The 14,243-nt window shown below is 38.4% G+C and overlaps 1 protein-coding gene across 2 annotated transcripts in view; it reads left to right on the top strand.

Moving 5' to 3' along the window:
* EFCAB5 (EF-hand calcium binding domain 5) overlaps positions 1-14,243 on the top strand; it is a 135,991-nt gene that overhangs the window by 56,520 nt on the left and 65,228 nt on the right. For both annotated transcript variants that reach the window (XM_014827053.3, XM_070482650.1), the window contains one exon: positions 12,034-12,189. In XM_014827053.3, coding sequence (XP_014682539.3) covers positions 12,034-12,189 — 156 coding nt within the window. The remainder of the gene's footprint in view (positions 1-12,033; positions 12,190-14,243) is intronic.

Here is a 14,243-nt window from a genome sequence, read left to right as displayed (position 1 = left end):
GGTCCATCCAGGTTGTTGTAAATGGGATGATTTTCTTTCCTATGGCTGAGTAGTATTCCGTTGTATATCTATACATTGTATCTTCTTTATACAATCATCAGTAGATGGGCACTTGGATTGCTTCCACGTCTTGGCTACTGTGAATAGTGCTGCAGTGAACATAGGGGTGCATATATTACTTTGGATTGTTGATTTCAAGTTGCTTGGGTAGATACTCAGTAGTGGGAAAGCTGGGTCACGTGGTATTTCTATTTTTAGTTTTTTTAGGAATCTCCATACTGTTTTCCACAGCAGCTGCACCAGTTTGCATTCCCACCAGTAGTGTATGAGGGTTCCCTTTTCTCCACACCGTCTCCAACATTTATGTTTAGTCTTGTGATTATAGCCATTTTAATGGGTGTTAGGTGGTATCTTAGTGTAGTTTTGATTTGCATTTCCCTGATGATTAGTGATGTTGAACATCTTTTCATGTGCTATTGGCCATCTGTATATCTCCTTTGGAAAAATGTCTGTTCATATCCTCTGCCCATTTTTTGATCGGGCTGTTTGTTTTTTTTGTTATTCAGTTGTGTGTGTTCCTTATATATTATGGAGATTAACCCCTTGTCAGATATGTGATTTGCGAATATTTTCTCCCAGTTGGTGGGTCGTCTTTGTGTTTTGATCCTAGTTTCTTTTGCCTTGCGGAAGCTCTTTAGTCTGATGAAGTGCCACTTGTTTATTTTTCCTTTTGTTTCCCTTGTCTGAGAAGACATGGTATTCAAAAAGATCCTTTTAAGTTCAATGTCAAAGAGTGTACTATCTATATTATCTTGCAGGAGTTTTGTGGTTTCAGGACTTGTCTGTCTTTGATCCATTTTGAGTTTATTTTTGTGTATGGTGTGAGATAATGGTCTACTTTCATTCTTTTGCAAATGGTTGTCCAGATTTCCCAACACCATTTATTGAAGGGACTGTCTTTTCTCCATTGTATGTTCTTGGCACCTTTGTCAAAGATTAGCTGTCCGTAGATGTGTGGTTTTATTTCTGGGCTTTCAGTTCTGTTGCATTCATCTGAGTGCCTGTTTTTGTACCAGTACCATGCTGTTTTGATTGCTAGGGCTTTGTAGTACATTTTCAAGTCAGGGATTGTGATGCCTCCAGCTTTCTTCTTTTTTCTCAGGATTGCTTTAGTAATTTGGGGTCTTTGGTTGCCCCATATGAATTTTAGGATTCTTTGTTCTAGTTCCATGAAGAATGTCACTGGGATTCATATTGGGATTGCATTGAATCTGTAGATTGTTTTGGATAGTATGGACATTTTAATTATGTTTATTCTTCCGATCCATGTGCAAAGAATCTCTTTCCATTTCTTTATGTCATCATCTATTTCTTTCAATAATGTCTTATAGTTTTCATTGTAGAAGTCCTTCAACTCCTTGGTTAAATTTATTCCTAGATATTTTCTTCTTTTTGTTGTGATTGTGAATGGGATTGTATTCTTAAGTTCTCTTTCTGTAAGTTTGTTATTAGAGTATAGAAATGCAACTGAGGGGTCGGCCCCATGGCTGAGTGATTGAGTTCACGTGCTCTGCTTCAGCGGCCCGGGGTTTCGCTGATTCAGATCCTGGGCATGGACATGGCACTGCTCATCGGGCCATGCTGAGGGGGCGTCCCACCTGCCACAACTAGAAGGACCTACAACTGAAAATATACAACTGTGTACCTGGGGGCTTTGGGGAGAAGAAGGAAGAAAAACTTTTAAAAAAATTAAAAAAAAAGAAACGCAACTGATTTTTGTAAGCTAATTTTGTACCCTGCAAATTTACCATAATTGTTAATTATTTCTAATAGTTTTCTGATGGATTCTTTAAGGTTTTCTGTATGTAAGATCATGTCATCTGCAAACAGCGAGAGTTTCACTTCCTCACTCCCTGTTTGGATTCCTTTTATTCGTTTGTCTTGCCTAATTGCTCTGGCCAAAATCTCCAGTACTATGTTGAATAAGAGTGGTGATAGCGGGCATCCCTGTCTTGTTCCTGTTCTCAGAGGGATGGCATTCAGTTTTTGCCCATTGAGTATGATGTTGCCTGTGGGTTTGTCATATATGGCCTTTATTATGTTGAGGTAATTTCCTTCTATCCCCATTTTGTTAAGAGTTTTTATCATAAATGGCTGTTGGATCTTGTCAAATGCTTTCTCTGTGTCTATTGAGATGATCATGTGGTTTTTATTCCTCATTTTGTTAATGTGGTGTATCACATTCACTGATTTGCGGATGTTGAACCATCCCTGTGTCCCTGGTATAAATCACACTTGATCATGATGCATGATCTTTTTTATGTATTGCTGTATTTGAGTTGCCAATATTTTGCTGAGGATTTTTACATCTATGTTCATCAGCAATGTTGACCTGTAGTTTTCCTTTTTTGTGTTGTCCTTGTCAGGCTTTGGTCTCAGAGTGATGTTGGCCTTGTAGAATGTGTTAGGAAGTGTTCTGTTTTCCCTAATTATTTTGAATAGCTTGAGAAGGATAGGTATTAAATATTAAATCCTTTCTGAAAGTTTGTTAGAATTCTCCAGGGAAGCCGTCTGGTCCTGGGCTTTTATTTTTTGGGATGCTTTTGATTACTGTTTCAATCTCTTTACTTGTGATTGGTCTATTCAGATTATCTATTTCTTCTTGATTTAGCTTCGGGAGGTTCTAAGAGTCTTAAGAATTTATCCATTTCTTCTAGATTGTCCATTTTGTTGGCATACTGCTTTTCATAGTAGTCTCTTATAATCCTTTGTATTTATGTGATATCCGTTGTTATTTATCCTCTTTTACTTCTAATTTTATTTATCTGAGTTTTCTCTCTTTTTTCTTTATAAGTCAGGCTAGGGTTTGTCAATTTTGTTTATCTTCTCAAAGAACCAGCTTTTTGTTTCATTGATCCTTTCTACTGCCTTTTTTGTTTCAATTGCATTTATTTCTGCTCTGATTTTTGTTATTTTTCTCCTGCTGACTTTGGGCTTTGTTTGTTCTTCTTTTTCTAATTCAGTTAGATGTAGTTTGAGATTGCTTATTTGGGACTTTTCTTGTTTGTTAAGGTGAGCCTGTATTGCAATGAATTTCCCTCTTAGGGCCGCTTTTGCTGCATCCCATATGAGTTGGTATGGTATGTTTTCATTTTCACTTGCATCCAGATATTTTTTAATTTCTCCTTTAATTTCTCCAATGATCCATTGCTGGTTCAGTAGCATGTTGTTTAATCTCCATATCTTTGTCCCTTTCTCAGCTTTTTTCTTGTAATTAATTCTAGCTTCATAGCATTGTGATCAGAAAAGATGCTTGTTCTTATTTCAATCTTCTTAAATTTATTGAGGCTTGCCTTTTTTCCCAACATATGGTCTATCCTTGAAAATGTTTTGTGAGCACTTGAGAAGAATGTGTATTCTGCTGTTTTTGCATGGAGTGTTCTATATATGTCTATTAAGTCCAACTAGTCTAGCTTTTCATTTAATTCCACTGTTTCCTTGTTGATTTTCTGTCTAGATGATCTATCCATTGATGTGAGTGGAGTATTGAGGTCCCCTACTATCATTGTGTTGTTGTTAATAACTCTTTTTAGATTTGTTAATAGTTTCTTTATGTACTTGGTGCTCCTGTGTTGGGTACATAGATATTTATAAGTGTTATGTCTTCTTGGTGAAGTGTCCCTTTGATCATTATATATTGTTCCTCTTTGTCTCTCTTTACCTGTCTCATCTTGAAGTCTATTTTGTCTGATATAAGTATTGTGACACCTGCTTTCTTTTGTTTGCCATTAGCTTGGAGTATTGTTTTCCATCCTTTCACTCTGAGCCTGTATCTGTCTTTGGAGCTGAGATGTGTTTCATGGAGGCAGCATATTGTTGGATCTTGTTCTTTAATCCATCTCACCACTCTGTGTCTTTTTATTGGAGAATTCAATCCATTTACATTTAGGGTGATTATTGATATATGAGGGCTTAATGCTGCCATTTTCTCACTTGCTTTCCAGTTCTCCTGCACTTCCTTTGTTTCTTGTCCTGTGTGTTTCAGTCTATCAATAGAATTATGTAGTTTTTTTATGTTTTGTTTCTTTGTTTTCTCCTTTTTTATTGTTTGTGTCTCTGTTCTGCTTTTTTAGTTTAGTGGTTACCATGAGGTTTGTATTCAAAATCTCATAGATAAGATAGTCCCTTTTCTGATTGCCTCTTATTTCCTTAGACTAAACCAATTCAATCCCTTTCCTATTCTCCTTCTAAGTTGTTTTTCTCATCTTATTCCATCTTGTATTGTGAGTTTGTGGTTAAAATGACAAGACTATCTTTGTTTTTGGTATTTTCCTTCCCTTTATCTTTAATGTTATACTTGAATATTTGCTAACCTGTTCTGATGTATAGCTACAATTGTCTGATTTTGTCTTCCTATTTATCTCCCTAATCCATGCCTTATAACCCGTTTCTCCCTTTTTCTTTTTCAGATATGAGGGCGTTTTTGAGGATTTCTTATAGTGGGGTCTTGTGGCTATGGACCCCCTTAGCTTTTGCTTATCTGGGAACCTTTCTATTTCTCCATCATATCTGAAGGATATTTTTGCTGGATAGGGTATTCTTGGCTGAAAGTTTTTGTCTTTCAAAGATTTGAATTTGTCTTTCCAGTCTCTCCTAGCTTGTAAGGTTTCTGCAGAGAAATCTGCTGAAAGCCTGATAGGGGTTCCTTTTAGGTTATTTTCTTCTATCTTGCTGCCCTCAGTATTTTTTCTTTGTCATTTACTTTTGCCAGTTTTGCTACTGTATGCCTTGCAGTAAGTCTTTTTACATTGACTGTTTAGGAGATCTGATACTTCTTTCACATAGATTTCCATCTCCTTCCCCAGGTTTGGGAAGTTCTCTGCTATTACTTCTTTGAACAAACTTTCTGCTCCATTCTCCTTCTCTTCTCCCTCTTGAATACCTGTAATTCTTATGTTGCATTTCCTAATTGAGTCAGATATTTCTCAGAGACTTTCTTCATTTCTTTTTAGTCTTAGTTCTCTCTCCTCCTCTATCTGGAGCATTTCAATATGTCTATCCTTGATTAAGGCTGATTCGCTCCTCTGTGATGTCCACTCGAGCATTCAGGGAATTATTTTGTTTTATCTCGTTGATTATATTTTTCATCTCCAATATTTCTGATTGATTCAATCTCTTTTGTGAAGTAGCTCCTGAACTTGTTGAATTGTTTCCCTACATTCTCTTTTAACTCATTGAGTTTTTTTTAAAAGACTTTTATTTTTCCTTTTTCTCCCCAATGCTCCCAGTACACAGTTGTATATTTTTAGTTGTGGGTCCTTCTAGTTGTGGCATGTGGGATGCTGCCTCAGCATGGCTTGATGAGTGGTGCTATGTCCATGCCCAGGATCCAAACTGGTGAAACCCTAGGCCACCAAAGTGGAGCACACAAACTTAACTACTCAGCCATGGGGCCTGTCCCTTATTGAGTTTTTTGATGATAGCTATTTTGAATTCTCTGTCATTTAGATTACATATTTCTGTGTCTTCAGTACTGATTTCTGGGTACTTGTCATTTTCTCTCCAGTCTGGAGATTTAATATAATTTTTGATACTGCTATGGGGCGTGGGCTTGTTCTTTCTCATCCTGGTATTATTTGGTCGCAGTTACAACCTATTGCCACTGGGTGGGGGTCAAGAGGCGCATATTCTGAGCCCTCTGCATTCTGCTGGGATCCCAGGCACTGGAGCCAGTGGCCGGGTGGTGGGGGGACAGGCAGGGTGCTTTATTCTGAGTGCTCTGGCTGGCTTGCTTGCTCTGCTCTTACTGTCTGCTCTCCTGAGGTGTTGGCTTGATAAAATCACCCCCCACTATAGCTTTCACCTCTGTAGGGGGCTTCTCCTTAGGCTGCGAGGGACCTTGGGGATATTTGATGTTCCTGAAAATGGGTGTCCCCTCCCCCATTCTGTCCCTCTCAGAGGTCACATGCAGTCCCAGATGGCAGTCTTTTGGGGAGGGAGTGTTTTCTCTTACCCTGTTCCACCTCCTCCAAGAGGTGCTCCAGCCTCTCCACCCTCCTACATATGGCTGCATGGGTGTCTCAGACATCTTTTGTGTTGTGTGGATGCCCTCTGTTGGAGTTTGAGTGTCTTTTTCGTTGTATCGTGGAGGTGTGAGGTTGCCAGGAAAAGTCACTCTGCCATGATGCTGATGTCACTCCTTTAGTTAACTTTTTAGGAGGATTCTTTTTAAAATTTCCTGAACTTTTTGAGCTCTACAAATTCCCTTAGTTTTGATAAAGAATTTTCTAATAATCTGTTTCAAGAGAAGTCTGAGAGATAAGCATGTCTAAGTTTTCCATGGTATGTCTTAAGGCAAATGTTACCTTGAGTTGTTAAAGGACCCATAGTTTTTTAAATGCCAGTCCCACAGATGGCTGTGTGCCCACCTCCAAAAAAGTTTCTGTAAGTTGATTGGTTGTTTGGAACTTGGAACCCATTTTCCAAATCCAAGCATTATTTTATATAGTGGCTGGGGTCCTTGATTTCAATGTGCCTGAAATGGAGTTCTTAATAAGACTATTTCTGTGGGGGAAAATGCTGTCTGAAGAAGAGAGCATCTCCATGCACTATCAGGGAAAGGAACTTTCTTATCTCTAAACCAGCTTTCTCAGACAAGAGTGAATCTTTTTAAAGGACTATTCTCTAGGGGAATGTGGCCTGCTTATCATTTCTGCTCACTCTAGGCACCAGAGTCTCAACTCAAATTGTCATTGGTGTTCACCATCCCTAGTTATCTATAACAAACATTCAGATGTTCTTTACCTTCTGATTACCTAAATACAACAAAAGGTTTGAGAATGGGTGTTTGCATACCATAGAATAAGAACTCTTTATATAGTGTGCTCTATGTGTGGTTGTCCCAATGGTATGATGATCTTTTATGTCAAAGGGTACAGATACTTACAGAGACAGTTTTTTATATAAAACATGATACAACACAGCATGCTTCCAAACAGAGATTCTCCAAAGTTCACCACAGGGATTAGACCATTGGCATGGATCAAGATATAGGGTTTCAAAGCTTCCTGGTTTGCCTGGGATTAAGAGATTTTCCAGAACATGGGACTTTCAGTGATAAAACCGAGAAAGTACCAAAGTGAGGCTGTTGGTCACCCTGATTGAGGACTTTACTTTGCTCTGCTTTGACCTTAACTCCCACCTGATTATTGTTGAGCCTCTGACTACACATGTATCTGCTCACCAAGGGCAAGTGAAAACAACCCAACACCCTCCTGTTTACTGTGGAACTGGGTAAAGCGAAGGTCAGTTTCTCAGGAGCATCCTTCAGTAGGCCTAGGCTTTAAGCAGTCTGAGGTCTGCACCTGAATTATATAATGGGTTTTAGAATAATTATATGCAAAAACTACAGATACTCTACAGTGGGATTCAGATAGTAACTTTTGACTCTGCCATACCGAGGAACTGCTACATCCCTTGACCAGGGGTAAATAAGGGGCAGGCCTCGCCTGGATTCTCTTCTTTGGGACTCATTCTGTTCTTGCTCCATAGTGGTCTGCTTTGAGATGGTCACTTCCTTAGGCTTGATTGTTTTATATCAATTGCACAGTCTGAGGCCTTCAAACTAACATGGCTCAAAGTTTAAATCTTAAATAGAAAGGCTCCATCAACTGTACCCAAAGATTGTGTCTTTCCTTTAACATATTCTGCTAAGTCCACAGTGTGCATTTCCCCCAAAATGGTATATATCTGAATTGCTTTCTATTTTGTCCCTAGCTCAGCTGCATTTTGTATTTTCGTTTGTTTCATTTTGCTGATTTTGTTTTTCATGTGCTTTGAGCTGTGACGGGAAGGGCAGAATAAGGAAGAATGATGGCTTTGGAGGAGGTAGAGGCAGCAATATGCTGTGAAACTACATGAGGAAACCTTGGGGGGAAATGAGATAATTTTAAACCAGGGAAATGGGAGGGCCTGTAGTAAACTAACCTCCAAGTTGGTGTGTGTTCCTAGATGGTCTTCAACTGTAAGAAACACATAAATCAAGGTACTGCCTGATCAGCAATTCCTTATTGTTTGTATTAGTTTGCTGGGGCTGCCAATAAAGCACCATAGATGGGATGACTTAAATATCAGAAATTTAATTTCTCACAGTTCTGTAGGCCAGAAATCTGCGACAAGGTGTCAGCAGGGTTGGTTTCTTCTGAGGATCTCTTTCCTTGGCTTGTAAATGGCCATCTTCTCCCTTCTCCCAAGCCTTCCCCTTCCCCCAAGTCTCACACGGTCTTCCCTCTGTACATATCTGTGTCTAAATTTCCTCTTCTTATATGGACACTAGCCATATTAGATTAGGGCCCACCTTAATGACCTCATTTTAGTTTAATTACCTTTTTTTGTTTTAAAGATTTTTTACTTTTCCGTTTTCTCCCCCAAAGCCCCCCAGTACATAGTTGTATATTCTAGTTGTAGGTCCTTCTGGCTCTGCTATGTGGGACACAGCCTCAACGTGGCCTGATGAGCGGTGCCGTGTCCACACCCAGGACCCAAACCCAGGAAACCCTGGGTCGCTAAAGCAGAGCGCACGAACTTAACCACTCGACCACGGGGCCGGCCCCTAATTACCATTTTTGAAGACCCTATCGCAAAGTACAGCTGTGTTCCGAGGTACTGAGTCCTTCAACATGTGAATTGGGGGTTGGTGGGGTAACAGCTCAGCCCATAACATTGCCTAAACTACCTTTCATCGGTAGAGATAAAACTGTGTTTTTCAGTCTGTCACATTTATTATTATTGGAAATTAAATGAGGCTTTTGATCAAGTTTGTTAAGCAAAGTTTTAAAAAATCAAGAGTTAAAATAATTTCTGCTTTGTTGAAAGTATAATTAGTGTACATTGTTCCCTGTCTGAGACTAGAAAGCTAATTTTATGCCCAAATGCTATATGAACACACCACTTCTTCAAGGATAGATAGCAAATATAATCTGTGTATTTCAATATTCTCTAGTCCTTGTTTGCAGACATTCCTAAAAACTATTTACTACCAGGGCTTACAAATACAGTTTGTACGTTAATACCTAAGAAAGATAGTTTCCAAACATAGTTTTCTTTCTATTGCTCTTATATCACCCACTTCATCAACTCTCCAGTATGTCTACAGTTAAATGTGTGAATCTCAGTGGCCCAGAGCTGTAGAAGCTAACAGTAGTTATCGACCTCTTAAATGTGACATTTACCACATTCTCAACATTTTGGTTTTCAAGCCAGAAGGGAAAAGCCCAAAATTCATTACATTAGGATCCAGCACATAGCGACAACTTGATTAAGTATGGTTCAAATATTTAACAGCTCTGTGAAGGATATTAGTAGTTAATTGTATTCTTAAATTAATCTAAGCAATCATTTCAAGGTTTCTGGATATTAATTAATTCATTCCTTGGGAAGATATGAAAACATAAACCCTACCAGGTGTTTTCACTTTTTCTCTTTTTACAAGAGACATCAGCAAACATTTAGTTGTTGTATTTGCAATTTGATTTGTAGTTGGCAACTGGTAGTCTCTATGTCATATAGCCCATGCTTACAGAACATGCCCACTCGGAAAACCCATAGGCTATAAATCCAGAATGTTGAAGTGTCTCTTGGAGAAACAGTTAAAACTAATCCTTGATTTAATAGCATTCTTACAGCCAGAAAACTCATATGGCTTTGAGGTCAGTTCCCAAAATCTTAATATAAAACAGGATGATTCTTTCCATGAATTAGTAGGGATTTTTTCAGCATTAGAGAATTGAACCACAATATTGCCAGAAAATGTCAATTATTCAATAATTCTACCTTATCAGTAATTTAGAAAAATATCTGCTATTCAAGCAAAAAGTGATATGGATCAAACAACAGAATCTTAGGATACTGGAATAATTAGGATCAGTTATCTCAGATCATCTAGTTCAACAGTTCTCAAACTTCAGTGAGCATAAGAATCACCCAGAGGACTTTTTAAAACATAGATTCTGGGTCCCACCCTCAGAGTTTCTGTTTCAGTAGGTCTAGAGTAGGGCCCCCAAATTTGCATTTCTAACAAGCTCTAAGGTGATGCTCTCAGAGCTTCTAACAAGCTCTTGGGTGATGTGGTCAAGGTATCATACTTTGAGAACCACTAATCTCATTGGGTTTTTCCTTCTGAATATAGATGTGATGAAATACCTATACTCTGTACACAGGATTCTCTTCATGACCCAATGAGATAGCTACTGCGATATACATATCACAAATGAAGAAACTGGGAAGTTCAGTGACTCACCCAAGGTTACTTGGCTAGTAAATATGGGAACTGGGATTTGAACCCAGACAGGCTCCAAAATGTGAGTTCTTAACCGTTATACTATTCTGCTTCCCAAGGTAACAGATAAGAACTTAACGGTGCTCATTGATTCGTTAAGAATAATGACAGTTAGGTGGTTTAGGTAGCTAAGGAAACTAAATATTTAGAAAAGCTCTTTCGCTCTGCTTTAAATTTTCCTCTTTTTATCTCTAAGCCAGTTGAATAATGGTTTATGAGTCATTAGCATGAATTCAAGCCTAATGTATCTCTTACATAGTACATTCTAAATTAGCCTAGATGATATAAATGAGGAAGTGAAATATTGACTGTATACTTCATTTCGAAAATTATGTCAATGAAATATGCCAACAAAATCTTCCATTTTAAACAAGCTGTGTTAGTTACTATTCTTTAGTTGCAAGAAACAGAAACCAACCTGAGCTATCATAGCTGAAAATGAAATGTGCCGAATCCAAGGGAAGGAATATAATCTGGCTTCAGGAAGAGACTAGAACGGGGACTCTTTTCTGTTTCAAGACTCTTTCCTCTCTGCTTCCTAGTTCATCTGTCTCTATGTACAGACTTTCTCTGCATCCTCAGTTCACATGAGGAATTTTGCCACCCAACAGCTCTTAAGTTTACTTTCCCAGGTCCGGCCCCTCTCAGAGGCCAACTGGCCATTCCCAAGTCTTTATTCCCAGTTCCCAACAGAGAGACTCTGAATAGCTTTGTTTAGGTTAAGTATCTTCCTCTGGTCCAATCATTTATGACTACAGAAGTAGGGTCATTCAGTACAAATTTCACTACCGGTACAAATTTGGCTATCATTATGCTTGTGGCAGAGGAGAAAATCATTGACTTGTGAATGATGCTAATGCTTCAAGAGGAGTCCACTGAGAAACTCTTCCAGTGTGTGATCCATTTCTCTCTATCACAAGATATTATAGTCAGGTGTATATCAAGAATGTATTGTTCTTGACCTATCAAATCAGCAAAACCTAGAAGGCAATACACACTGGTGGTGAGGCTGAGGAGAAATAGCCACTCATACATTAGTGTTGGGAGCACAAAAGGGTACATGCCCGATGTCAGAACCTACCAAAAATATAGGTGCATTTACCTTCTAAGCTAGAAAACCCACTTCTGGGAATCTATTCAACAGGGATCAAGAGAAATGACCCAAGAGTGTAGATGTTTTCAGACTCTACACTTTGAAAAGAAAAATAAATCATAGACAAAGGATACCTTATTGCAATATCAGAAGACAAAAAACCCACCCACAATCCCCATCCCTTACTCTCCAATAGGTAAATGTAGCCAGTCTTGGAAAACACATGGTTTTATGGGCCATACATCAAAAGAAAAACTGCATTTAATTTTTAGAACTATTAATTTACAGGCAACATTTTATGACTGCTGCTGCTTCATACTGTGAGGTAAAAAGTCTGCCCTATATAATACTGATGTGATCTAGAGGGAAATTGCTCCCAAAGTATCTAGTCTCACTGGTACATGGTGTTGGGGACTGTATTGATCATCTCTCTCTGCAGCACGGCCTATAGAATAGCACTAACATGAAAGTGCTGTATCTAAGCGACAAGCAGATGATATGGAAAAAAAAATTGCAGCCAATAATTTCGTGCACATGACTGAATCTTTGGGAAAATCCAAGAGCATGGTTTTAAATCAATCATTTATCCTCTTTTTCTCTGCAGTATATCTCTTCATACATTGCAGACTTTAAAAGTGAAATGTTTGAGGAACTCCTTAAGCACCTTTGCCACTGTGCAGATGAATTCCGGGAGATCATAAAAACTAACATGCAGAGGCAGATGTTTGTTGAGCTCTTCCTGCATTGTGACCATGGAAAGGTAGGGTAAGACCCTTAAAGCAGTGCTTCTTCAACTATTTGTCGTGAAGGACCAGTTTATATGTTGTTGTTCTTGATGGTGATGTTTTAAATTTCTCTGTTGTAGACTGATACTCAATGAAAATGGATTACTAGGGGAAAAAAGGACTTTCGGAATACAATCCACATTTTTTATTATCAGATTAAAATCTGACATTATCTTTATTACTGATTTATTACTTTCTCAAATTGCTGTAACATTTTCTAGATGCTATTCTCAACTTCTGTACCTTTCTCATCACAGACTGGTAGCAGCCTACAGAACGTACCTGGCGTGGCACTGCATTTCACGATGTAACTTGTCTCCAAATCTCTTTCCCATTCTTAAAAATGGGTTGCTTAATATTGTTTTTGTTTACTCTCTTTGCTGGTGGCTTCGTCTAGAAAAGAGCTGCTGGGAATAAAAAGCCTGCCACGTTTTATTATGCTGCCTCTTAAAAACAAGAAAAGTTTGTACCAAGAAGTATTCCTAAGAATGGCATTTGGGAGGACACTAATGTGCCAGGATATCAAATGGATTTGAAAAAATAGATGTAAACTTTACTAAAATATATTTGTTTATGAACTTTATATTTATTTGTTTGTATCCCCATGTTCCAGAAAAGTTTAAGGAAGCTTACAAGAATAGATAAAGTGCAAGAGGAACATAAATTAAAAGTAGGGTGAAAGAAGAAAAAACTAAGAGAGAGGGTACTAAATAAAGCTGGGAACAAAGCCCAAAATGCATATCATAATAACCTAAATATTTGTTCTGAGTCATCTACAAGTTTGACTCAAAGCTTCCTAGCAGTGAATGTGAAAAGCGAAATATGACCAAACACTCTATCAACAATGTTTATGAGATAAATATAAACTGGTGGAAGAAGTACAGAAATGTGGGGTTCAAAGTATAGTCAGGAGTTTCTTCTGGAAGTGTTCATTAAAGGCGCCCTATATGGTGAAATGAACATCCTTTATGGTGCTCTTATAATAAACGAAACAACGACTTTCTTAAGGCAGTTTCCTATAACCACCTTAAGTGTAGGCAAATGATAGTGCCCATGACTGCAATTCAGAAAATGCAATTCTTAAAGGAGCCAATGTATTGCAGACTGGGTTCTTAGATCCCTGCTAATTTGGCTTAAGTCAGGAATATATTTTACAAAATCTGAAATGTCTATGGGTCTTTCAGGCAATCTTCCTTGAATATTGCTTCTTTTAACAAAGCTTATAATAAATATTGGGTGACCTAGGGGTCAAGATTTTACCCCCTGGTAAATGCCTGGAGAATAACTATTCTCTGTTCGCTAATTTCATACCAACTCATGTGCAATAACAAACATAGTGGGGTAATATTTAGAGGAATTAACTGAGGTTTTCTTGTACTTCTTGTTTTTCTTCCCAGCATTTAAACAGTAGTCATGTGCTAATTTTGGAGGGAGGGTAGATGCAGTCTACCTTCTGTGCAGTCTAGATAGATGCAGTCTAGATAGATGCAGTCTAGAATAAAGAAGTTAATTGAGTTTCTGAAAATTTTTAACCAGTAGCTGAGACAAGAGTTCAAAAGCCTATACCTTCAATTGAAAATTCTGGGCTCTTGAGAAAGAATGGAGAATCAGAGCAAGGAAGAATGCAAAATATGACATCAAAGCACTTTTTCTATTACTGGGGAATTATGACCAGCTGATGGGAGAAGAAGATTGGAGGGGATGTGACTAGGGCTTAGAGGTTGTCTGGGTCCCTAAGAATTAGTATCTGGTTCCCAACTCCTGGGCCCCAATCAGAGTTGGAGGTTGAAGGCAACATTATAGACACTCTCAGAAATTCCAAGTAGGTTGAAGAGAAATTAAGAGCATCGGGGCTTATGCTTCATTTCTTGGGTGTAGCTCAGAGACTGCAAGCTTCATAGAGAAGTCCTGAATCCAACATGGCACTAAAGAGGAAGGGTAGCTGCTACAGAAAGAGGGCTCTAGTGAGATAGGCCTGAGGGTAGTTCCATTCCTGTGGCTAGAGGAAAGGTGAGGGGTGTTCCTAAAT

The sequence above is a fragment of the Equus asinus genome, chromosome 13 (genome assembly GCF_041296235.1).
Source record: "Equus asinus isolate D_3611 breed Donkey chromosome 13, EquAss-T2T_v2, whole genome shotgun sequence".
Lineage (NCBI taxonomy): Eukaryota > Metazoa > Chordata > Mammalia > Perissodactyla > Equidae > Equus > Equus asinus.
The sequence above is the reverse complement of the archived record's forward strand: the minus strand, read 5'-3'. Positions and strand labels throughout refer to the sequence as shown.